The 25,381-nt window shown below is 42.4% G+C and overlaps 1 protein-coding gene across 5 annotated transcripts in view; it reads right to left on the bottom strand.

Moving 5' to 3' along the window:
* grin1a (glutamate receptor, ionotropic, N-methyl D-aspartate 1a) overlaps positions 1-25,381 on the bottom strand; it is a 201,296-nt gene that overhangs the window by 12,558 nt on the left and 163,357 nt on the right. Inside the window, exon 20 of one of the 5 annotated variants that reach the window (XM_080212515.1) lies at positions 513-726. The exons of the other annotated variants lie outside the window; for them this stretch is intronic. Within the exon in view, the coding sequence (XP_080068641.1) occupies positions 724-726 (3 nt within the window). The 3' untranslated portion in view covers positions 513-723. Of the gene's footprint in view, positions 1-512; positions 727-25,381 lie in introns of those variants that run through there. 5 annotated transcript variants of the gene reach the window in all.

Raw genomic sequence — 25,381 nt, 5'->3', positions numbered from 1 at the left:
AGAAATCAAGTAGATGTACACTACAGATATTTGGCTCGGCAAATATTTGTGGTAACCTGGCCCAAGAAAGGCAGCTCTAGTGAACTGTCCAGGAAAGGAAGTGATTAATCACTATCAGGGTCCATATTGTCATCTGGCAAAGGAGGGTCTGTCAAGCAGCACTAATGGTAGAATCAAAGGAAAAAGTTCACCACAAGCTGAGATTTGTGAAAGAGCAGTGAATCTAATGAATGTGGCTCAGATCTTGAAGATGAGAATGTATGAACCTTTGTGTATGTAGTGCACTTGTCACTAATACACTAGTGTTCTTTGTGTGAGTTCTAAAACAATTTTAGAAGTAAAATAAAATCTAACAAATTGTTAGAATCAGTATGAATTCAAAACAAAATAAGTACTTTCTAAATACTGTAAAACAAAATGCACCATTATCATTAAATCACATTCACACTATTACTTTTTTAAAAATCGATGACTTTGTGTTGTGAACAGTATATTATTTTGAGGCAAAACAATCAGGTCCTTCCAATGAGTAACTCTTGCTCCAAATTGATTTCTCCATTAGTATCCTGAAGAGTTGGAGTCCTTTTCAAAGAATGCAGAGGAATGCTTTTGAGAACCTTGACTCAAACAGCCAGTAGTAGGCTCCACTTCATATATCTAAGGCTGAGGTGTCTGCAGTCATTATTTCTGTGTGAAGCTGGACTCTTCATTTGCTTGGATCCGTTACTATTTGGTTTCAAACCAAAATAAAAACATTATATAGGGTTTTTAAAATCTTGAGCACTGAATTGTGGAGTCAAAAGCACAGTAACAAGAGTGCCAATGTAGACAATGTCTGCCAAGTTTGAAAACAAAACTGGAATTCTTTTAAAAGAATTTTTACATTCAAAAAGACTGTGGCAGAGAGACAGATGCTAGTAAACAGCACATGGACTGATAGACAGTCAAGACACTCAAAAGACAGACACCAGGGCAAGATGATTTTCATAGCATTGATCCAGTTTGTGTGATGCAAATGTTAAATTGCACAAGAGCCTCAGGTACATTAGCCTTTTATCGCTATAAAGTCACTGTAGGATTGAAATTAGCACTGATACTGAATAGGGACTCTTTACATAAGTAATCAATGCAGATTACATCTCTATTTTGTACTTCTTTCGAACACTAACTACATAATGAAGGAAAGTTGGAATCTCAAAAAACAACCATTTCTGTTACCTCTACTGTTCACTCAATTTTTGTTTTAGTTTCCTTAACTTGTTCTTAATTTGGCTCCAGGAATGACATTGAGGTAATCTTATATAAGACCTTCTATTTTATGCTCTTATACAAAGTTACATAAACAGTTTTCTGATATACAACATAACATTCTTTCAAAATTCACAATGCTCTCTATTGACAGGTGCAGTTGGTGCAGTGAAACAGCCAATGGTGGAGATTGTACAAGCAACATTAGCAATGGATATGTTCATAAGAAATTTCTTTAACCACAATTTTAATGGAAATGTTAAGCTTTTTAACATAAATGGGTTAATGTCATAATTGAAATAGCAGACAAAGGAATTGATACAAATGCATTAACACATTTATTGTTATTACCATACTAGGCAATTTAAATCCTTTTCATTTAAATGTACTACTCCGTCTAATGCATTGAACAAAAATAATTCATACAAACATATAAAATAGAAGTAGAATTGGCCATTTGGCCTCTTGAGCCTGCTCCATCATTCATTAAGATCATGACTGATCTGTTTGTGTTTCTAATTCCACATTTCCATCCATCCTTGCCACCCTTTGATTCCCTTGCTAAACAAGAATCTATCTCTATCTGCCTTAAAAACATTCAATGATCCTGCATCCACCACCTTCTCAGGCAGAGAGTTTCAAAGCCTACCTCATCTAGTGCTTTGACCAAAATAAAACTTCTCACCTAATATTTCAGCTAAGGTGTCAGATCTATATTTTCAGTACTCCATCAAAATCAGGTGTCCTAAATAGCAAGGTAAAGTCTACTCCTTTAGCCAAGAGTTAATTAAGGCCATTAATGGTTTGGAATTCCAGATGTGAATATAAAATCAGTTGACTAACAGCTGCTTTGAAAACCAATAGTAGCAGATACAGTTTTTTAAATAAAATGTCCCTTTCTGTTGGCTATATTAATTGTTACTACCAAAAAATTATTTCTATTTTGGGGTAACAAATTTACACAAATACTCCTTTTGCATGTCACACTTCATGTAGAAAAGGCTATTGCTTTTCTGGAGACATTAAAAGCACAATTACAAATTAGCTCCTTATCTACAAGAAAAACGTGGAGTTACATGTAGTGCAGATTTGCAAATCTGTTCCTCATTGCAAGGCTCTCAACAATTTTAATCTCATTGAGACAACACACAAGTATAGCACAATTTATTGCCAAAAAAAAACACTGAGATAGATTAAAAAAACGCAGAAGTCAGTTATACTGAACTTATAAAATAATTCATATTTTCCTGAGTCCAAGCCTTCAGATTCCCTTCAAAATACGTAACTAACAACTTATATTCCGCAAGTGACCATAGCAACTGTTATGCTTGTTTAAAAAAAGACAGCAGCTGTGAACATTCTTTAAGATGAATGCACACGCGAGACATGTGTCACAAAATGTGGCTGTGTAGTGTCTGTATTTTCAGTACAATGAGTCAGGTTTGGGACCATGATGACGTGCACCATGTATGTACTTGTATGTATTGGGTCATGCTGAATGGCATTTTGGTTATGCGCCAAGGGTGTGCATCGGAAGTGTAGAATATGTTGCCATTACATGTACACAGGAATTGAAATGTCGGTAACACAAGACCATTATAAGACCATAAGATATAGGAATGGAATTAGGCCATTGAGCCTATTGAGTCTTTTCTGCCTTTCAATCAGAGCTGATAAGTTTCTCAACCCCTTTTTTCTGAAATCTTTGATCCCCTTACCAATTGAGAACCTATTTATCTCCATCCTCAATATACTCAATGACCTGACTTCCACAGCCTTCTATGGCAATAAATTATATATATTCACTACTGGGAGTTCTCACCAGTTAATTGGGGGAGTCTGTGGGAAGGCAAAGGGACATCTGGTGAGTGAGACGCTTTCAAAAGTGTTTTAGCCAGGGTTCAGGGTAAGTACACTACTCTTACAGTGGTAGAAGTAAGGAACCCTGGATGACTCAGGATTTTGAGGCCCTGGTCAAGAAGAAAAAGGAGGCACAAAGATTATAGAGCGTGTAGGAGTAGAGTTAAGAGAAAAATCAGGAGGGCAAAAAGGGGACATGAGATTGTTTTGACAGATCAGGCAAAGGAGAATCCAAACAGCTTCTACAAATACACAAAGGGCAAAAGAATAGCTAGGGAGGGAATAAGACCTCTTAAGGATCAACAAGTCATCTGTGTGCAGATCCACAAGAGACGAGGGAGATCCTAAATGAATATTTCTCATCAGTATACACTGTTGAGAAAAGCATGGATGTGAGGGAACTGGGGAAATAAATAATGATGTCTTGAGGAGTGTATATATAACAGAGAAAGAGGTGCTGGAAATGTTAAAGCACATAAAGTTAGAACTGATGAAGTGTATTTCAGAACACTGTGGGTGACTAAGGAGAAAATTGTACATCCCCTAGCAGAGATATTTAAGTCATTGATAGTCATAGGTGAGGTGCCTGAAGATTGCAGAGTGGCAAATGTTGTGCTTTTGTTTAAGAAGGGCTGCAGGGAAAAGCCTGGAACTACAGCCTTGTGAGCTTCACATCTGTAGCGAGTAAGTTGTTAGAAGGTATTTTGAGAGACAGGATCTACAGAGATTTAGAGATACAAGGACTGATTAGGGGACAGTCAGCATGGCTTTGTGAGTAGAAAATCATGTCTCACAAGTTTGACTTTTTTGAAGGAGTAGCCAAGGTAAATGAGGGTGATGCAGTTGATGTTGCCCACATGGACTTTAGCAAGACCTTTGGTAGGTTGTTGCATAAGGTTAAATTTCATGAGATTCAAGGTGAGGTGGCCAAATGGATACAAAATTGGCTTGATGACAGAAGCCAGAGGGTGGTTGTAGAGGGTTGTTTTTCAAATTGGAGGCCTGTGACTAGCGGTATGCCTCAGGGATCGGTGCTGGGTCCACTGTTATTTGTCATTTATGTAAATTATTTGGATGAAAACTTAGTAGGCATGGTTAGTAAGTTTACAGATGACACCAAGATTGATGGCATAGGGACAGAGAAGAAAGTTATCTAGGATTGCAATGGGATTTTGATCAATTGGGCCAGTAGGCTAATGAATGGCAGATGGAGTTCAATTTAGATAAATGCGAGATGATGCATTTTGCTAGATTGAATCAGGTAAGACTTACTCAGTTAATGATAGGGCGTTGGGGAGATTTATAGAACAGAGAGATCTAGGGATACAGGTTCATAGTTTCTTGAAAATGGAGTCACAGGTGGACAGAGTGGTGAAGAAAGCATTTGGCATGCTTGGTTTCGTTGGTCAGAACATTGAATACAGAAGTTGGAACGTCTTGTTGAAGTTGTAAAAAGGCCACACTTGGAATACTGTGTACAGTTCTGGTTACGGTATTATAGAAAGGATATTATTAGACTAGAAAGAATGCAGAAAAGATTTATTAGGATGCTACTGGGACTTGATGGTTTGAGTTATAAGGAGAGACTGGATAGACGAGGACTTTTTTCTCTGGATCATAGGAGGCTTAGGAGTGACTTTATAGAGGTCTATAAAATTAAGAGGGGCATAGATCAACTACATAGTCAATATCTTTTCCCAAAAGTAGGGGAGTCTAAAACTAGAGGGCATAGGTTTAAGGTGAGAGGGGAGAGATACAAAAGGGTCCAGAGGGGCAGTTTTTTCACACAGAAGGTGGTGAGTGTCTGGAACAAGCTGTCAGAGGTGGTAGGAATGGAGGCGAGTACAATTTTGTTTTTTAAAAAGCATTTAGACAGTTACGTGGATAAGATGGGTATAGAGGGATATGGACCAAACATGGCCAATTTATATGCTTAGAGGTTAAGACAAAAGGGCGACATGGACAAGTTGGGCCAAAGGGCCTGTTTCCATGCTGTAAACCTCTATGACCAGTGTGGCTACAGGCATGGGGGAGATCTTATAGTAAACTGTTTTGGTTGTAGTCCTTTGTCATCATTTTTACAAAACCCAGCAACTGTACATGTCAGGAATTAGCTGTGTTGGCACAAGGACCTCGAAGCATCAACTCCGTCATCTTCAATGAGAACTTCGTCGACAATTGGAAAAAGTTTGAAAAGGCATTACGTATATTGCTGTGCTGGACTATCCTATAAATCAAAGAAAATACACACACCATTTCACTTAGTGAGCCTGGAGGCCATTGAAAAATCTCAATCCTTGATCTGCCAAGGCCAGGAAGACCAAGAGGATCCTGATCTGCTATTAAAAAAAATTGAACAGATATGCATGACTCTGAAAACTACCATCATGGCCAAACACATTTTTAATACCACCGACTGGCACCTCAATGAATCAGTACAATTATATGCTTCAACAGTGAAAATTCTAGCAAAAAGTGCATATTTGAGGAACTCATAAGAGACCATTTACTGTGTGGAATACACAGTGATGCTGTGTACAAGCAGATGCTCCTCGAAAAAAAACTCACATTGAAATCTGCCATTGGTATCTGCATACTAAATCAACAGTCTGAGTGGAACACCAAGGAATTAAGGAGAGAAACAGCCTGAACTGCAGTGGCCAGCATCCACAAAAAAACTGAGCTTCACAGTTAATAAGCATTGTAATAACTGTTTCAAATGAAATTACTTTGCTGGGCTTTGCAGGTCAAAACCATAGCAATTTGCCGTAAGTCACATCGCAGCTGGCTACTCTGCCAAGGTTCGGAACGTGAACATGAATGAACTGGAGATAAATCAAAAGGACCAAAGCAGCAAGCCCCTTAAAACATTCTTCTGCAAAAGTGCTGACTTTATTTTGGGAAAAAACATATCTTCACAATGTTAAACATTGCTCACAGCAATACGAAATTTAAAGTCAAAATCAACACCGGGACAGAATGCAATGTTTTGTTGAGCTGCTTCTCCAGAAAATTGATCCCCTTGCTGCACTAGGTTCCACCAGCGAAGTAAATCGCTTTGCACATACCAGACTAACTATATGCACAGAAGGGATAGTCACCCTGCACTGCACTTAAGGCACATTCCAATTCCATGTAGTGAACCAACTTACGTTCTTATGTTGAACCAGAACATTAAACCACTGTTGGGTCTCCAAGATATCATTGCAATGGGGCTAATCCACCTTGGGTCGGATATACACACCCTACATCACTATTCCCTAGAGATGCTAGAATACAAAGGCATGTTTGACCATGATATTATTGGGAAGCTGCTTGTCATATATCACATGAGGTTGGTCAACGTAGTAATACCTGCTCTCTGCTGCAAGAAGAGAACACCTTGCCATGAAACAATAGATAATTGAGAAATTGGATAGAATGATGAGATTGGGTGTCATAGTCCCCATAAGTTTCTGTTTTGGCAACTGTGGGAAAGAGAGATGGCACAGTCAATATCCCAGTTCACCTAAATAAAGCACTTCCAAAACTCCACTATCCTATTAAGACAGTTGAGCAGGTCATAACCAACATGTGCGCATGCTAAAGTTTTCAGCATCCTGGATGTTGTAGAGAAATTGATATTTAATGATTTGTTTTAGTTTAGTTTACACACAATCAAAAAATGTCAACCCCAATATGGTCTTATGCTGAATTTTGGGGGACATTCTCATCACTTGACTTGGTCATAGCATCACACTCAAACTTCACAAGGGAGAAAGAATATATGGCCTTAAGGTAGTGATGCAAGACGTCAAGGTTGGACAATTCCTGGAATGAATCTCCCCTGCAATTAAAATGATCAGCTCCATTCTTTAAATTCAAAGTCCTATTGTGTCAAGAAAAGCAAATATTAAAACATTCAGCCTTGTACATTGAATTAGTGCAGTTTAACTTGTGATGTTTAGAAGTTACTTTCTTTCACAGTAGGTAACCATCATTGTGTACATTTAGAGTTGAGTTATGTAAGTAGCTTTTGTAACTCTGTAGCTCTTTTAAATTTTAGTATCAATTAGTTGAATGTACTGTTACGTTTAGCACACAATCACTTTCAAGCATTGATATATATTTTATATAGACTTTGTGTAATTGCTGTAACATTTAGGTTTTATAGAACTATATAAATTTAACTGGTTTATACCAAATACCGAGAGGCAACAAAAACATACTATAGTGAAATGTAGGGCAAAGCAAACTATGTATTGGCCTTCAATGTACAGTGACATAGAGAAGTGTCCAGATGTGCATCATGCAAAACGTTCAAGCTTCAACAACCCAGAGAACCACTGCACCTCCTTGAGGTCCCAGACCTTCCATGATCACTCATTGTGGCAAATATATTTGAGTGGAATGAGAGACATCTACTCTGTGTTAATTAATTCTCAGGAATGGTATCCAGATACACCAGAGCCATGATCCCTGTCGCCAAGGCCCTGCTGCTACCCAAGTGGAAATGAATGTGAGGGGAGTCCTCATGAAATGCGACAGAGAAAAGATACCATGATCCACAGACTCTGCGCTATGGAGACAGGCCAAACGGTCAGAATGCAAAACATGTGGCTATGACAAACTGACAGTGGTCCGCAGCCATGCCCCCCAATCAGACAGTTACATGGTCATCTCAGATGGTACTTTGTATGTCAGGAACTAGCATCATCTGTTACAGTTAGCTGAATCATCACCACCAACTGCTGCAGAGGTTGATATACCAAGTCTACAGTGTACGGCCCCTGCACCGGTGGAGATGGAGCACCCTCTTGTTACCAATTCAACAAGTCCTGCAGCCATCATGCATACACCAGGAACACTTGATACCACCCACTGTGGATAATAACCCGGGTGCATTCTGACCACAGCAAACTGGTGTAATTACACACTGAGGGTGGCTGAGCAGACCAAACCCCAATCTCAAGGTCTATGTACCTTGGGTCTGTATGTGCTGTTTTTTTAAAAAAAGTGGGGTGGCAGTGGGAGAGACAAGCTTGGGCTTTGTGCCAGGGTCTGTGGCCCATGTTCATGTTCTGTGCAATTTAAATATTCAATATTCTGTTACTGCATTCAACATTGAGCTTTTCGTGTGAGTATGGATTGCCTCAACTAAAATGGGAATGATGTAGAATGTGTATTCATGTCTTTATCACAATGACATGTACACAGGAGGTGACGTGTTAGTCGTATAGGAGTTCCCATCAGTGTAGCTACGGGCATGTTGTGTAAGAGCTGCTGAAGATATTATAGTAAACTGTTTAAGTTGTAATCCTTTGTCATCCTTTTTACGCAGGTCAGCAACTTTATAGAAAATATGCAGAGGGTAGTAGCCACACTGTGACATCAGTCAGTGTGTGATGCTGCTTTGACTCTAAGGATGTCACTTCTACCTTGATACTTTAGCTAATATTCTTTCTTAACCTTGCACGGCTAAACAGGCATTGAACAACAAGAAGGGAACAGGTTAATTGATGGTTGATTTAGAGTGCATGTTTCTGAGCTGGTAGAAATGCTTGGATGTTTGTGTTCCTACCTGAAGTTGGTGAAATGGCTGTGGTGTGGTATGCTGGTTTTTGTTCTGCTCAGCCCACTTGCTCCCAGTCATGGAGTTTGTACCTGCCTTAGTCTGCAGCATGATAGGGAAAATGAGCAGAAGTAGAGGACCACAAAGTGGGAAGAGGAGCAGACAGGGACTCTCAGCAGGAAGCCATATTCACCTCGAGCCGGGAGGGAGCAATTCTCCTGCCTCAAGCTAAGGGAGGGGCACTGTGTGAGTCACACTGTCACTTCAACAAGGAGATCCTCACTGAAACCTGCCACCTGTTTCAGGCAGAACTGCAGCTTCGGAGCAAGCTGAGGGCGGCATGCCAGTGTCTGTAAAGATGACTGTGGCCATGAACCTCTTTGTGTTGGGCTCCTTCTACACTTAAACATCTTGCAGTTTGCCATCCCCTGTTAAATCCAGGGAAATGCAGGCAAAGAGAGCGTGCAGCATCCCTATGATGCAGGGTTCCACGGACTGCCATTCTCTGGAGTCCAATTAATATGTGACTATACATAGCATATTATCCGAGTCAGTGCCCACCATCTTGGCAACAGTCGTTATACTTTTATTCTGCACCAGTCCACTGTACCATCAGTATTTGAGGGCCTGTTTTGGTCAAAAAGGTTAACTGACCAGCTGCATCATAACTTTGCTGTGAACCCACACAAAGTTGGTTATATATATATAATATATAGTAAGAGCCATGCTGCCACATTAAGTTGCTTAAGCAATGTTTGTTGTGCCTCGACTGCTCAAGAGAGCCCTGCAGTACTGTCCAATGAACCAGAATTTGTCATGATCTACTGCATCCTGCACAATCATGCCATCATGAATGAGGGCATAGCCCTTGCCAACAGTTCCAATGGTAAGGAGCTGAGGAGAGGAATGAAAGGAAGAGAGGGTGGTGCAGGAAGAGGAAGGGATGAAGAATCTTTACTGGTCAGATTATCTGTGACTTGCTCCCTCAGTGCTGTATCAATGATGTAGACCCCAATTCCTCTTTCAGTAACAGTCTCACTACGCTATCATAGCCACATTGTCAATATTAAAGTTACCACAAAACAATCACCCAAAACCAACTTTATCAATCAAACTATCCAATATTCCATTACAGAAGTCAACTAAACACACATATGTGTTTGTGCATTCTCTTTTTGCCTGGATTCCATGTGTCTTTGTTTAACTGAGTGCTCCTACACTGTGCAGCGTGGCTGTGGATTTTCAGCGCGGGACACTGCAGATTGTCATGCAGGATGATCATGCACAGCTTTTCCTATAGAAGGCCCAGCCTCAGACTGCAAAACGCCATATGGAGTGTACCAGTCCAGGCTGGCTGATAGGTAACAGCAGTGGTGCGAAGATGAAGGCCGCCATCAGAAGAATGGACATTTTGATTGTGCTTCCACTGCCAAGTTTTCAGGGTGGGCCTCAGCAATTCTTGTGAGCTGTTGGAGGAAAGATTACTGAATTGCTATGACATCCTGCATGCTTCTTTGAGCATTGTCATCTTCTCCCATTGTGGCAGCAGTCTGAATTTGGGTAGTTCCTGTTTGTGCTGTAATGGAAGCTGAGACATTGGCCTTAGACATTGCACTATGGTTGGATCCACAAGTGCTGCTGGTTGCTACATCCAGCTTAGAAAGGATGGGCGCCATGCTCTTCACAAAGCCTTGAGCAAGGTTAGTGCTGACTCCGCAGTGCTCCTTGATGTTGACTGTAGATTTCCTAGCAGACTGCCAAGGCACCAAACATGCCTTCCCTGCCCTATTGAAGTCTTTGCGGAAAGGTAAATACTCACACCATCTGTAGCTTGTAATTTAGAAAATGTTGTGGTATGAGTGAAATGAATGTAAAAAGGAGGGCTACGTGTAAAGTACCATCATCTTCAAACCTTTCAACCCTGTCATTAGCCACAACCTCAATTGTGGCCATTCTAATAATGGTGTGCTATCAGCATGAGGACTTCCCCTTTCAAGAAGGAAGAAGTTGCAATGTGCAACTGTGCCATCTTATCCTATAAGAGAGAATAAATATAAGAAATAGGAGCAGGAGTAGGCCATCTGGCCCCTCGAGCCTGCCCCGCCACTCAACAAGATCATGGCTGATCTGTCGTGGCTCAGTTCCACTTTCCCGCCCTCTCCCCATAACCCTTAATCCCCTCTCTTATCAAAAATATATCAAAGAGTCTACATGTTTGGGTGATGTGTCTATCTTTTCCAACACTAGGGGGAGGGAGTCTAAAACTAGAGGTCATAGATTTAAGGTGAGAAGGGAGAGATACATAAGGGTCCAGAGGGGCAATTTTTTCACAGAGAGTTGTGAGTGTCTGGAATGATCTGCCACAGGTAGTAGTAAAAGTGGGTACAATTTTATCTTTTAAAAAACATTTAGATAGTTAGATGGGTAAGATTGATATAGAGGGATATGGGCCAAACATGGGCAATTGGGACTAGCTTATTGGTAAAAACTAGGTGGCATGGACAAGTTGGGCCAAAGGGCCTGTTTCCATGCATGCTGTAAACCTCTATGACAGAAAAATTGTTTGTATAGTTCCCTGGACTAGAGATAGGGAGTGGGCTGGTCAAGGAGGAATTGGAAGACAAAATTGAGAATTTTTCAAACTGAGGCATTGTTGCTTAACTGGGAGTCAATGTCAGTTAGCGAGCATGAGCATAATGTGTGATTTGAAGAATTGATTGCAGTGTATAGGATCCTGAACAGTGTTGACAAGGTAGACTTGGAAACATGTTTCCTTTTGTGGCTGAGTATAAATCTAACAGGCACTGTTTTAAAATTAGGGGTCGCTCTTATTGGACAGAGCTGAGGAGACATTTTTTCTTTCAGTATTGTGCAACTTTGGAACTCTATGCCTCGAAGGCAGTGGAAACTGCCTGAATATTTTTAAAGCAGATTCTTGTTAGGGTAAAGGAAACAAATCAAGGGTAAATAGGAATGTGAAACTTAAAACACAAACATTTCAGTCCTGATTTCCCCAATCTCTCCTCATAGCTACTGCCCTCATCCTGGTAAATCTTTTCTGTAGCCTGTCCAAAGCCTTCACATCATAGAAACATAGAGCATTACAGCACAGTACAGGCCCTTTGACCCTCAATGTTGTGCCGAGCTATGTCCAATCCCAAGATCAAGCTATCCACTCCCTGTAATACTGGAGTGCACCATGTGCCTATCCAATCACCGCTTGAAAGTTCCTAAAGTGTCCGAGTTCACTATCACAGCAGGCAGTGTATTCCACACCCCACCCACTCTCTGAATGAAGAATCTACCTCGGACATCCCTCCTATATCTTCCACCATGAACCTTATAGTTACGCCCCCTAGTAACAACTACATCTACCCGAGGAAATAGTCTCTGCACGTCCACTCTATCAATCCCTGTCATCATCTTATAAACCTCTATTAAGTCGCCTCTCATCCTCCTCCGCTCCAAACAGAAAAGCCCCAGCTCTCTCAACCTTTCCTCATAAGACCTACCCTCCAAATTAGGCAGCATCCTGTAAATCTCCTCTGCACTCTCACCAATGCTTCCACATCCTCCTTATAATGAGGTGACCAGAACTGAACATAGTATTCCAAATGTGGTCTCACTAACATCTGGTATAGTTGCAACATAACCCCACGGCTCTTACTCAAACCTCCGTTAATAAATGCTAACACGCTATAAGCCTTCTTCACGGCTCTCTCCACTTGAGTGGCAACCTTCAGAGATCTGTAGATATGAACCCCAAGATTCCTCTACATTCCTTAGAACACTGCCGTTGACCCTGTAATCTGCATTCAAGTTTGCCCTACCAAAATGAATCACCCCAGACTTACCAGGGTTAAACTTCATCTGCCACTTTTCAGCCCAGCTCTACATCCTACCAATGTCTCTTTGCAGCCTGCAAGAGCCCTCCACTTCATCCACTACTCCACCAATCTTGGTGTTATCAGCAAATTTACTAACCCACCCTTCAGCCCCTTCTTCCAAATCATTGATAAAAATCACAAAAAGCAGAGGATCCAGCACTGACCCCTGTTGTACACAGCTGATAACTGGCCTCCAGTCTGAAAATTTTCCCTTCACCAATACCCTCTGTCTTCTATGATACAGCCAGTCACTTATCCAATTGGCCAAATTTCCTCCTATCCCACACCTCCTTATCGTCTTCATGAGCCTACCATGGGGAACCTTATCAAACGCCTTACTAAAATCCATGTATACGACATCAATAGCTCTACCTTCATCCACACACTTAGTTACCTCTTCAAAGAATTCAATCAAATTTGTGAGGCAGTACTTACCCCTCACGAAACCGTGCTGACTCTCCCGGATTAAACTGAATCTTTCCAAATGGTCATAAATCTTATCTCTCAGGACCTTTTCCATTAACTTACTGACTACCGAAGACTAACTAACCTATAATTACCAGGGTCATTCCTATTTCCTTCCTTGAAAAGAGGAGCAACATTTGCCACTCTCCAGTCCTCTGGCACTATCCCTGTGGACAGTGAGGACCCAAAGATCAAAGCTAAAGTCTCCGCAATCTCATTCCTTGCCTTCCAAAGTATCCTAGGATGTATCCCATCTGGCCTAGAGGACTTATCCACCCTCAGGTTTTTCAAAATTGCTAATACATCTTCTCTCAGAACATCTACCTCCTCCATCCTATCAGCCTGTATCACACACTCATCCTCAAAAACATGGCCCCTCCTTAGTGAACACTGAAGAAAAGTATTCATTCAATGCCTCTCCTATCTCTTCTGACTCCATGCACAAGTTCCCACTACTGTCCTTGACTGGCCCTAACTTCACCCTGGTCATTCTTTTATTTCTCATATAAGAGTAAAAAATCCTGGGCTTTTCTTTTATCTGACTTGCCAAGGACTTCTCATGCCCCCTCCTAGCTCTCCTAAGCCCTTTCTTTAACTCATTCCTTGCTACCTTGTAACACTCAAGCGACCCAACTGAACCTTGTTTTTTCATCCTTACATACGCTTCCTTTATCGTCTTGACAAGACATTGAACCTCCTTTGTGAACCATGGTTCCCTCACTCGACCATTTCCTTCCTGCCTGCCAGGGACATACCTATCAAGGGCACGTAGTATTTGTTCCTTGAAAAAGCTCCCCTTTTCATTTGTGCCCATACCTGACAGTTTCTGTTCCCATATGCTCCCTAACTCTTGCCTAACCGCATCATAATTACCCCTGCCCCAATTATAAACCTTGCCTCGTAGTGTGACCTATCCCTCTCCATTGCAATAATGAACAACACCAAATTGTGGTCACTATTTCCAAAGTGCTCTCCCACGAACAAATCTAACACTTGGCCTGGTTCATTACCCAGTACCAAGTTCAGTGTGGCCCCAACTCTTGTCGGCTTATCCACATATTGTGTCAGGAAACCCTCCTGCACACACTGTACAAAAAGTGCCCCATTCGAACTATTCCAGCTATAAAGGTTCCAATCAATATTTGGAAAGTTAAAGTCACCCGTGATAACTATCCTGTGACCTCCACACCTATCCATAATCTGCTTTGCCATTTCCTCCACATCTCTATTACTATTTGGGGGCCTTTAGAAAACTCCTAACAATGTGACTGATCCTTTCCTATTTCTAACTTCAGCCCATATTACCTCAGTAGGCAGATCCCCCTCGAACTGCCTTTCAGCAGCTGTTAAACTATCCTTGATTAACAATGCTACTCCTCCACCTCTTTTACTGCCTTACCTACTTCTACTGAAACATCTATACCCTGGAACTGCCAACAACCATTCCTGTCCGTGTTCTAACCATGTCTCCTTAATGGCCACAACATCATAGTCCCAAGTACCAATCCATGCTCCAAATTCACCTATCTTATTCCTGATGCCCCTTGCATTGAAGTAGATATACTTCAATCCACCATCCTGCCTGCCTGTTCACTTCTGTGACCTTGGTACCTTCCTCAGTACCTTGCGATCCTCAACACTGACTTTTGGACTACATCTCATTTTCCCAACCCCCTAACAAATTAGTTTAAATCCCCCCGAAGAGCAGATGTAAATTTCCCTCTCAGGATATTGGTGCCCCTCTGGTTCAGGTGCAAACCGTCCTGTTTGTACAGGTCCCACCTTCCCCAGAATGTGGTCCAATTATCCAAGTAAATGAAACCCTCTCTCCTACACCATCCATGCAGCCACATGTCAATCTGCACTCTCTCCCTGTTCCTCAACTCGCAAGCACGTGGCACCAGCAACAAACCAGAGATGACAATATGCTTTGTCCTAGCTTCCAGCCTAGCTCCCTAAATTCCTGTTTTAAATCTCCATCCCTCTTTCTACCTACATAGTTGGTACCAATGTGCACCATGACCTGTGTCTGATCCTCCTCCCCTTTAAGGATCTTGAAAACACGGTCCGAGACATCACGGACTCTTGCACCCAGAGGCAGCATACCATCCATGAGTCCCTTTTGCTGCCGCAGAACCTCCTATCTGTCCCTCTAACCATCATGTCCCCAATTACTATTCTGCTCTCCTCCCTTCCCTTCAGAGGCACAGGGAAGGACTCAGTGCGCGAAGTCCGGTCGCTCTGGCTTACCACTGGTAGGTCATTCCCCTCAACAGTATCCAACGCGGTGTACTTGTTTGCTGAGGGGAACAGCCACAGGGGATCCCCGCACTGGCTGCTTCCTGTCAGCCCCTCTCACTGTCACCCATTTATTCTCATTTTTTGGAGTCTCCAAATCCCTGAAGCTCTTATCTGTGATCACCTCTGCCTCTCGAATGATGCAAAGTTCATCCAGCTCCAGTTTCCTAACGCAATCTTTAAGGAGCTGGAGATGGGTGTACTTCCCACAGGTGAATTTAGCAGGGACACTAACGGCATCCCTCACCTCAAACATCCTGCAGGAGGAACATTGCACTTCTGGTAGTGTGGCAACCAGAATTGAACACTGTATTACAAGTGAGGCCTAACCTAAAGTCTACAAAGCTACAAAGTGACTTGCCAATTTTTAAACTCAGTGCTTCGGCTGATGAAGGCAAACATGCTGTACGCCTTCTTGACTACCTTCTGCACCTGCGTTGCCACTTTCAGTGACCTATGTACCTCTACACGCAGATCCCTCTGCCTATCAATATTCTTAAGGTTTTGCGATTTACTGTATATTTCCTATCTGTATTAGACCTTCCAAAATGCATTACCTCATATTTGTCCAGATTAAACTCCATCTGCCATCTCTCCGCCGAAGTCTCCAACTGATCAGTATCCTCTGATAGTCCTCATCTGCAAATCCATCAACCTTTGTGTTGTCCACAAACTTACTAATCAAACCACTTACATTTTCCTCCAAATCATTTATATATTATGAAGGACAAAGGTCCCAGCACTGATTCCTAAGGAATGCCACATGTCACAACCCTCCATTCAGAAACACACCCTTCCACTGCCACCCTCTGTCTTCTATGACCAAGCCAGTTCTGTACCCACCTTGCCAGCTCACCTCTGATCCCATGCGACTTCACTTTCTGCACCAGCCTGCCATGAGGGACCTTGTCAAAGACCTTACTGAAGTCTATATAAACAACATCCACTGCCCTATCCTCATCAATCATCTTCGTCACTTCCCCAAAACTCGATCAAGTTTGTGAGACACGACCTCCCCATCACAAAACCACGTTGCCTCTCATTAATATGTCCACCTGTTTCCAAGTGGGAGTAAATCCTGCCTCAAAGAATCCTCTCCAATAATTTCCCTACCATTGACGCTGGATTATTCTTGCAATCCTTAAACAAAGGAACAACATTGGCTATTCTCCAATCCTCTGGGAGCTCCCCTATAGCCAGTGAGGATACAAAGATTTCTCTTAAGGCCCCAACAATTTATTCCCTCACCTCTCTCAGTATTCTGGGGAATATTCCATCAGGCCATGGGGACTTGTCTACCTTAGTGTTTCTCAAAAACCTCTACTACTTCCTTTTCAATCTCAACACAACTCAAACTATCTACACGCCCTTTCTCAGATTCATCAGCCATCAAATCCTTCCCTTTGGTGAATACTGACGCAAAGTACTCATTTAATACCTTGCCCACTTCCTCTGGCTCCACGCATAGATTCCCTCCCCTGTCCTTGAGTAAGCCAACCCTCTCCCTGGCTTCCCTCTCATTCTTTATATATGTATAAAAAGCCTTGGGATTTTCCTTAATCCTACTGTTAATCCAGGTGTTGGTCTAACGAAGGTTTTGTATAGTTGAATTCTAATCCACTAGATATTTTGTTAGCCGCTTTGATTATTTTATATATTTGTTTATAACATTTTAAAGATCTGTGAACCTGGATTTCCCAAGTGTTTTTGACCTTTGCTGTTCGAGCTTTTCTTCATTTAGGAAATGATCTATTTCTATCCTCTTTAGATCCAAAGTGGATGAACTCAAAGTTGGCTGCATTGCAGTCCATTTGCCACAGTTTTGTCCAGCCACTTAACCTATCAATATCACTTTGTAATGTGATGCTTCTATTCTATCTTTGAGTCATCAGGATCCTCGATCCACCCTGTCTTTGACCCAGACCAGCAGTTGTGAGGCTGACTATTGATGGACAGTAGATTTCCCTCTACATCTGGCTAGCACTCCTGCCAGAAACCCACATACTGATGCAAAGTGCAAAGAGACTGAGAACCATACTTAATCCAAAGGTCTTACTGGGGAAACTGCAGAAGTCTGGAGCCTGGACCAATCCAATTGAGAGCTGTATTACAGACCTGTACATGTTTCTAAACATTTAGTAGATTGATATAATTGTGCAACATTCAGCATTCAGAGGACCAAGGGGAAGGAGGAAGAAGTTCTTCAGAGAATGAAGAAGGAGATGGAGAAAAAAGAGGATGCTGAGGAACAGGAATACAAAGCCAGTTGCCAGAGGTAAGGTTATTAAGGAAAGATTCTCCTTGGCAATTCTCCCCTTGGAACACCAACACTCCCTCAATCCTCCCCTCATAACACCAACAATTCCTCATAACACCAACACTCCCTCTATCCTCCCCTCAGAACATCAACACTTCCCTTCATTTATTAGAAAGCTGATAAGATATTAGAACCATAAAAGCAGCAAAAGAACAAAGAAAATTACAGCAAAGGAACAGGTCCCTCCAAGCCAGCACTGACCATGCTGTCCAACTGAATTAAAACTCCCTAACATTTTGGGAACCATATCCCTCTATTCCCATCCTAGTCATGTTTTTATCCAGACATCCCTTAAAAGTCACTATGGTATCTGCTTCTACTGCCTCCCCCAACAGTGAGTTCCAGGCATCCACCACCCTCTGTGTAAAATCTCGCCTCAAACATTTCCTTTAAACTTTGCCCGTCGCACCTTAAACTATGCCCCCTAGTAATTGACTCTTCCACCCTGGGAAAAACTTCTGACTATCCACTCTGTCCATGCCCCTCATAACCTTGTAGACTTCTATCAGGTCACCCCTCAACCTCCATTGTTTCAGTGAGAACAAACCAAGTTTCTCCAACCTCTAACTTACTAAAACTGATCTCGATGGAGATCATGATCCTTGACTTCCTGTGGCAGTTTTGTTGTATTTGTTGCGCTTGTGAAGATAAAAGAAAGTGGAATTGCAGAGCATAGGTTGGTTGCAGTCAACAAGGCAAGTTTATTGAGAAGTTGTTCACTGCACAAAGGCTTGTTCTAGATTCACTAAATACCTGAGAAGGTGCTGATGATATCACAAACTAAACATGTCTAGACTCTTAAAGTGGCAGCACAATAACACTACATTTACCCAATTTTATAACAGTGACCATCACAAAATTGCCTACCATCAGCATCCTGGGTGTTACAGTGACCAGAAACTGAACTGGAACACTAAAAACACTGTGTTTACAAGGTAAGATCAGAGTTTGGGAACTCTACAATGAGTAACTCACCTCCTTACTTCTCAAAGCCTGTCCACCATCTACATGGCACAAGTCAGGAGTATGATAGAATACTCTCCACTTGTCTGGATAAGCACAGCTCCAACAACACTCAAGAAGCACAACACCATCCAGGACAAAGTAGCTTGTGACCCCCTTTCCATCACCTTCAACATTCACCCACCCCACCACCAGTACACAGTGGTAACATAGCTAAGACGCAACTTGCCAAGCCTCCTTCAACAGCAGCTTCCAAACCCATAACTGTTACTACCCAGAAAGACAAGAGCAGCAGATACGTGGGAAAAATACCAACTGCTGGTGCCCCTGAAAATCACACACTATCTTGAATTGGAACTATATTACTGCTCCTTCTCTGTCAGTCAAAATCCTGGAACTCCCTCTCTAACAGCACTGTGGGTATACCTGTACTGGATGGACTGCAGTGATTCAAGAAGGCAGCTCACTATCACCTTCTAGAAAGGATAATTAGGAACGGGCAACAAATGATGGCCTTGTCAACAAATTTCACATTCTATGCAAAAACAAACAAAAAGCCAGAGCTGGACTCTGACATGCTTTGTGCTGGTGGGTAAGCTCTCTGCTGGCCACTCTTCTTATTGAAAGGCTTTGGTATACAGGGAGCAGACTTTGAAAATGGGGCTGAGGATACAGCCTTGTGTTAAGGGTGATTGTGGAGGAGGTGTTGTTCCCTGAGTTGTAGTCAATAAATATGAGTCTGACATAAGTGTCTTTGTTATCTAGGTGTTCCAGAGTTGAGAGCAGGGCCAGGGAGATGGCGTCTGCTGTGGACCTATTGCTATGGTAGACGAACTGTAGTGGATCCAGGCAATCTGGGAGGCCGGAATTGATTCGTGCGATGACTAACCATTTGAAGTAGTTCTTAATAGTAGTTGTTGGAGCCACCAGAAGACAGTCATTAAGACACACTGCTTGGCTTTTCTTTGGTACCAGGATGATGGTTGTCTTCTTGAAGCAGGTAGGGACCTCAGGTTGTTGTAAAGAGAGGTTGAAGATGTCTCTGAATACCCCCGCCAGCTGATCCGCACAGGATCCGAGTGCTTGTCCGAGTACCCCATCTGGACCAGTCATTTTCTGTGGGTTGACCTTTGCAAAGGCTGCTCTGACATTTGCAATGCTGCAATATACTTTGCTGTGTTGAGCTTGTTTAAATGGTTTTGGTTTGATTGGAACATCATAGATATATTGTTAAGGATTATACATTATTTTGGTTGTTGTGTTGGTTGTAATTGATAAAAGTTATTGCTAATTTTCTTATTATACATCTTAACTATATCCTTAATTAAACTTTGATACAAGCTCCCTAGTGGGCCTTTTGAATCACACCTGAAGTAAAACACATCATACTTGTCCTAGCCAAATTGAACTAGCAAAACCTATGATCCAGGTGGGCTCCATAAAATACTTCAGAATTTCTGACCTGAACCATAACAATGTGCATGTCAAGGTCAAACAGTGCTACCTGTGTATGAGGGTTAGCAAACGTGTTTAGAAAAATAGGAAGTGATATTGAGGAGAGATGGAATGCAGCAGGAGGAGATGAAGGAAAATGTGCTGCATTGATGGAGGGAATGCTTCTCATCAGAGGATGAAAAAAGGGGTGGGTTTTGGGATTTCAGCTAGTGCAGGGTTATATTGAGACTATATTGAGACTATATTGAGTGACAGGAATTGGGAATCTTACCTCAACAACCCTGTCCAGGTGACTGAACTTCCTGCATGCTCCTGGTATGGATGTGTTCTGCCACCTGTGTCCACTGCTGCTTTGCAGGATACCTTCCTGCTCCTACACTTGGTGGAGAGGTACATCCCCCCTTATGGCAGTTGCCTCCACCAAGATATCCAGTGCTGCATCGGAGAAGCAGGAGACACCTAAAGCTACTCCTTCTCCTGTCATCTCAGTTGGCATCTGATTGCCTATCACAAAATGGCACCTCCCCTTTAAGAGCACAGGCTGTTCTTACATAAGATCATGGATACATGGTATTATATGAGTTAGTTGGCAGCCTGCTCATTTCATGATACTGAAGACCTGTGTGATTAGACCTGACCTGGATCCACATGGACCACTCCCGCACATACCCGTGCCAAACTATAAGACATTTCAAAGCACAGGTACCAGGTGCAAGCCATATTTAGAGGTGCAACATTCCAATGCACATTCAAACTACAATCCATATTCCAAACTATAATATACTCTCCAAACCATAAGTGTACATTCCACAGTCCCCAGGAAATAGATACACATTGCAAAATGCCACATAAAGAACATAAGAACATAAGAAATAGGAGCAAGAGTAGACCAACTAGCCCTTCGAGCCTGCCCCGCCATTCAATAAGATCATGGCTGATCTGTCGTGGCTCAGTTCCACATTCCCGCCCTCTCCCCATAACCCTTAATCCCCTCTCTCATCAAAAACCCATCAACCCGCGTCTTAAGAATATTTAGCGAGGCAGCCTCCACCACTTCAACGGGCAGAGAATTCCAGAGATTCACCACCCTTTGAGTGAAGAAGTTCCTCCTCAACTCTATTCTAAACCGCCCCCCCTTTATCTTGAGGCTATGCCCCCTAGTCCTACTATCCTTTCTGAGCGGGAAGAGTCTCTCCACCTCTATCCTATCCATCCCATTCATCATCTTACATGTCTCAATGAGATCTCCCCTCATTCTTCTAAACTCTAACGAGTACAAGCCTAATCTATTCAGCCTCTCCTCATAGCTCAACCCCCTCAACTCCGGCATCAGCCTAGTAAACCTCCTCTGCACTCCCTCCAAGGCTAAAATATCCTTGCGTAAGTACGGCGCCCAAAACTGCACACAGTACTCCAGCTGCGGCCTCACCAATGCCCTATACAGCCGCAGCAAGACCTCCCTACTTTTATATTCAATCCCCCTCGTGATGAAGGCCAGCATCCCATTCGCCTTCCTGACCACCTGCTGCACCTGCAAGCTGGGTTTTTGCGACTCATGCACAAGGACCCCGAGGTCCCTCTGCACCGTCGCCTGCTGTAGTTTTTCTCCACGTAAGTAATAATCCTTCCTACCATTATCCCTACCAAAGTGGACCACCTCGCACTTGCCAACATTAAATTCCATTTGCCATTTCCTGGTCCATTCGCCCAGCCTATCTAGATCCTTCTGTAGACTCTCCCCACCCTCCGCACAATTTGCCGTTCCACCAATCTTGGTGTCATCAGCAAATTTCGACACCCTACACTCGGTTCCCTCCTCCAGATCATCTAATCTATATAAAGCCAAATCCATGGGTGGAAATTAAAACAAGAAAAATCCTTCCATTCATAATATCCACATCCCAAATCCCAGGATCACATTGTAAACATCAACATTACTTTTGAAACCACAACAAGCAACCTTGAACCAGATGTACAAATTCCAACCATGAATACACATTCCAATGCACAGTGAGTTCTTGATGGTTTATAAGGGCAGCATGGTAGCACAGTTAGCACTGCTGCTTCACAGCTCCAGGGACCTGGGTTCAATTCCCAGCTTGAGTCACGGTCTGTGTGGAGTTTACACATTCTCCTCGTGTCTGTGTGGGTTTCCTCCGGGTGCTCTGGTTTCCTCCCACAGTCCAAAGATATGTGGGTTAAGTTGATTGGCGTGCTAAAATTGTCCCTTAGTGTTCTGAGATGCGTAGATTAGAGGGATTATTGGGTAAAATATGTGGGGATATGGCGGTAAGGTCTGGGTGGGATTGTGGTTGGTGCAGACTTGGTGGGCCAAATGGCCTCTTTCTGCACTGCAGGGTTTCTGTCATTCTATTTCTATCATATTGGAAAGCACTATAAATACATACAGGAAAGGTAATGGAGATATCTAGATTTTGCAGACACAAAGTAGATATTGCATTCCTAGAAGAATTTGTACTTGTTCCACAGAAGGATTTTGAACTTTTACAATAAAATAGATGTTAGTTTGTTAATTTTAACCATGCCTAGAATTCACAATTCAGTGTTTCTTAAAGAAAGAGAAGACAAATGATATTTGTATTTCCAAGAAACCAGTTAGGCCAACACTTCTCTAAAAGTTATCTCAGTGAACATTTTCCATTGTCTTCCTGCTGCACTCAATTCACAGTGGCATGATATTCCCAGCTTGCTCAGCTCACAGAGAAAGTGAGGTAGAAATTATCTATGGCTTGGTGCTCACCCGAGACAGAGGATTGAGCCGAATTTCAATCACTTGCATGATCTGCCAACCTGATCTGTCTGCGGTGTGTCCAGAGGCTGCTCGCCCATTTCGCAAAGATTAATTTTGGCTGTTTGCCTTGTGTACAGAAGCCCTCAGATATGTCCTGAGAGGGCGAGGAGAGTATGTAGAAAGGAAGGAGGGAAAGATTGAAAAAGGGGACTTATTGCACGCTGGCAGCAAATTTCGGGTGGGCCGCAGAGCCAGAAGATTCTTTTCTCTTCCTATCTCTACATCTCATTTTACAAAAAGATGTTGGTGTTTGCTGCTTAACTGCAGTAACCATTGACAACCTCTTGAGTGGACCAGGCTGTCATTGAACAATAGGTGTAAGACCCCTTATTTATATCTAATGAGCTGAGTGTTCGATGAGGCAGCTGAGACAGTCTTCTGAAACATCATCTGACACTGCTGGAAGGCACTAAACTTTTCCTCAGTGTCAGGTCGTCCAGTGAAACGAAACATTGGCCATTGTTCTTTAATAAAATCCAGCAGCCCTGCTGGAAGGGACCCAAGGTCAAAGTGTATCCAGATTGGCTATAATGTCCCTTGTGGTCCGGCAATCTGAACATTTTTCACTCAACCTATGAGTCAGGAAGTTGTGGATTCAAGTCCTGATCTTGCAGTGAGTTGAGTATGTACTATAGGCTGACAGAAATCTGTCCTTCAGCTGAACTCTGCTTCAGATCAGATGTTAAACTGAGAACTCATTTTCCTGCTCAGATTTTGCAAAAGATCCCACTGAACTATTCAAAAAGAATGTGGTGTTCTTCTGATAACTTTGCTAATACTTATCCCTCAGTCAATAGCATTGAAATAAATTATAACATCTGGTAGTGGAGCCTTGCTGAATGCTGATGGTTGCATTGCTCTACAATAATAATGATACTTCACTGGCTGTGAAGCTTTTTCGGATGTCCTGAAGTCTTGGAAGGTGCTATTTAAACCTTTCTTTTTAGGTTGAGTTACAAATAAAGAAGTGGGTTAGAGAGCAATTCAAATTGTGCTGAGATCTCATCAAAAGACAGGCTTGTCAGGGAAGGAGAATGTACTTAATGGGCTAAAAATGTTATGGATTGCAATTCCATATATCAATATCCATCTGTTCCCTGGACAGGAGCTCTTGATAAAACAGTTTTCCAGTCAGTTGCTTTTCTGGAAAATCCGAACTGCTTGTGGCGAGTCTAATCTGTGAATTTTCTGAGGAGCCAGGAACCTTCACAGAAGCTGCAAATATTTCAGGCTTTGGACTAAAAGTGATAAAAGAGAGTAGGCACTGTGATAAAATTCTCGTGATGAAACTTGCTTCCAGGCCTATGGAAGGTGCTGAATGAAGAAAGTGTCACCTGCACTTTGATAATTGCTACCGGAAGGCACACAAGTGCCCACCTGATATAATTTCATTTCAAAAGCTAAACATGATTATATTATTCAAATGATGACTATGACCGCAGTCTTGCAAAGCACCTCACCCTCATCACCCTCACCCCCTGCTCCCCACAGTGCCACAATGTCTCCCCCCACCCACCCATCTGGAATCCCACAGACCTCCACTATGTGGACAAAGTGCCGAACAGGGTTACACTGCAACAAAGCCCCAGTAAGCCACCAGACATTGTACATTTCAAACGTTTCTGATGCTCCCACCATCTAGAAGAAGCCCAACATCTCTCCATGTATTCATCTTTCCAAACGACAACCAAAACCAATGACAAGAGCACTTCTCTAAAACCCTAGAAAGTTAACGTCACAATTGGAACCGGATCTGTGACTATTCCCTGAGCTAATATTCCCAAACAGAAATCAGTAAAGTGCTCAAAAAATCACAGAGGAACAGTCACTTACCTTTTGGGTGCTCTTGACAGCCATTATGGAAATCAGAGGCGTGGCATCACAGGGTTCTCATTACAGCATCATTCGAATCTTAAATAGTCTGTTCAGCACCCACTGGGAAAATGCCCATTTGAGTAAGGTCCCAAGCCAGGCACTTTGGTGCCCAAACTCACACACCTTTTAGTGTCTCTGCCCCACTTGGAGGGCATAGAGGTACTGAGTCTATGTAATACATCAATGCTTCGATCATGGACTCTATATCACATATGGAAATATACATTAGACTTAAACATTAAGGGAGGGGGAGAAACTACACTTATACAAGGTTTTAAAACAAATGCAATTCCATCCCTGACAAGATTACATTAAGACCAATTCTTTTGAAAAATCAGCAGAAATTTATCACAAACCACGTAGTTTCTAAACTTGTAAAAGAAGCAATCTGTTTCACCTGGTGGCCAAATCCAAATCTGTGAAGGGAATTCCATACTCTGCTTCACAGATACACATCACAGGGAGCAGGACACATACACAGTGCACGTTGCAAAGGGCAGGACATATACACAGTGCACGTTGCGAGATCAGGACATATACAGAGTGCACATTACAAGGTCAGGACATATACAGAGTACACAAAGCAACAGTAAAAATAACTTGCATTTATATAGCGTTTTTAATATAATAAACATGCCAAGATGCTTTAC

The sequence above is a fragment of the Carcharhinus amblyrhynchos genome, chromosome 25, assembly GCF_965287045.1.
Source record: "Carcharhinus amblyrhynchos chromosome 25, sCarAmb.v2.hapA, whole genome shotgun sequence".
In the NCBI taxonomy this organism is placed as follows: domain Eukaryota; kingdom Metazoa; phylum Chordata; class Chondrichthyes; order Carcharhiniformes; family Carcharhinidae; genus Carcharhinus; species Carcharhinus amblyrhynchos.
This window is presented reverse-complemented; position numbering and strand designations above follow the sequence as displayed.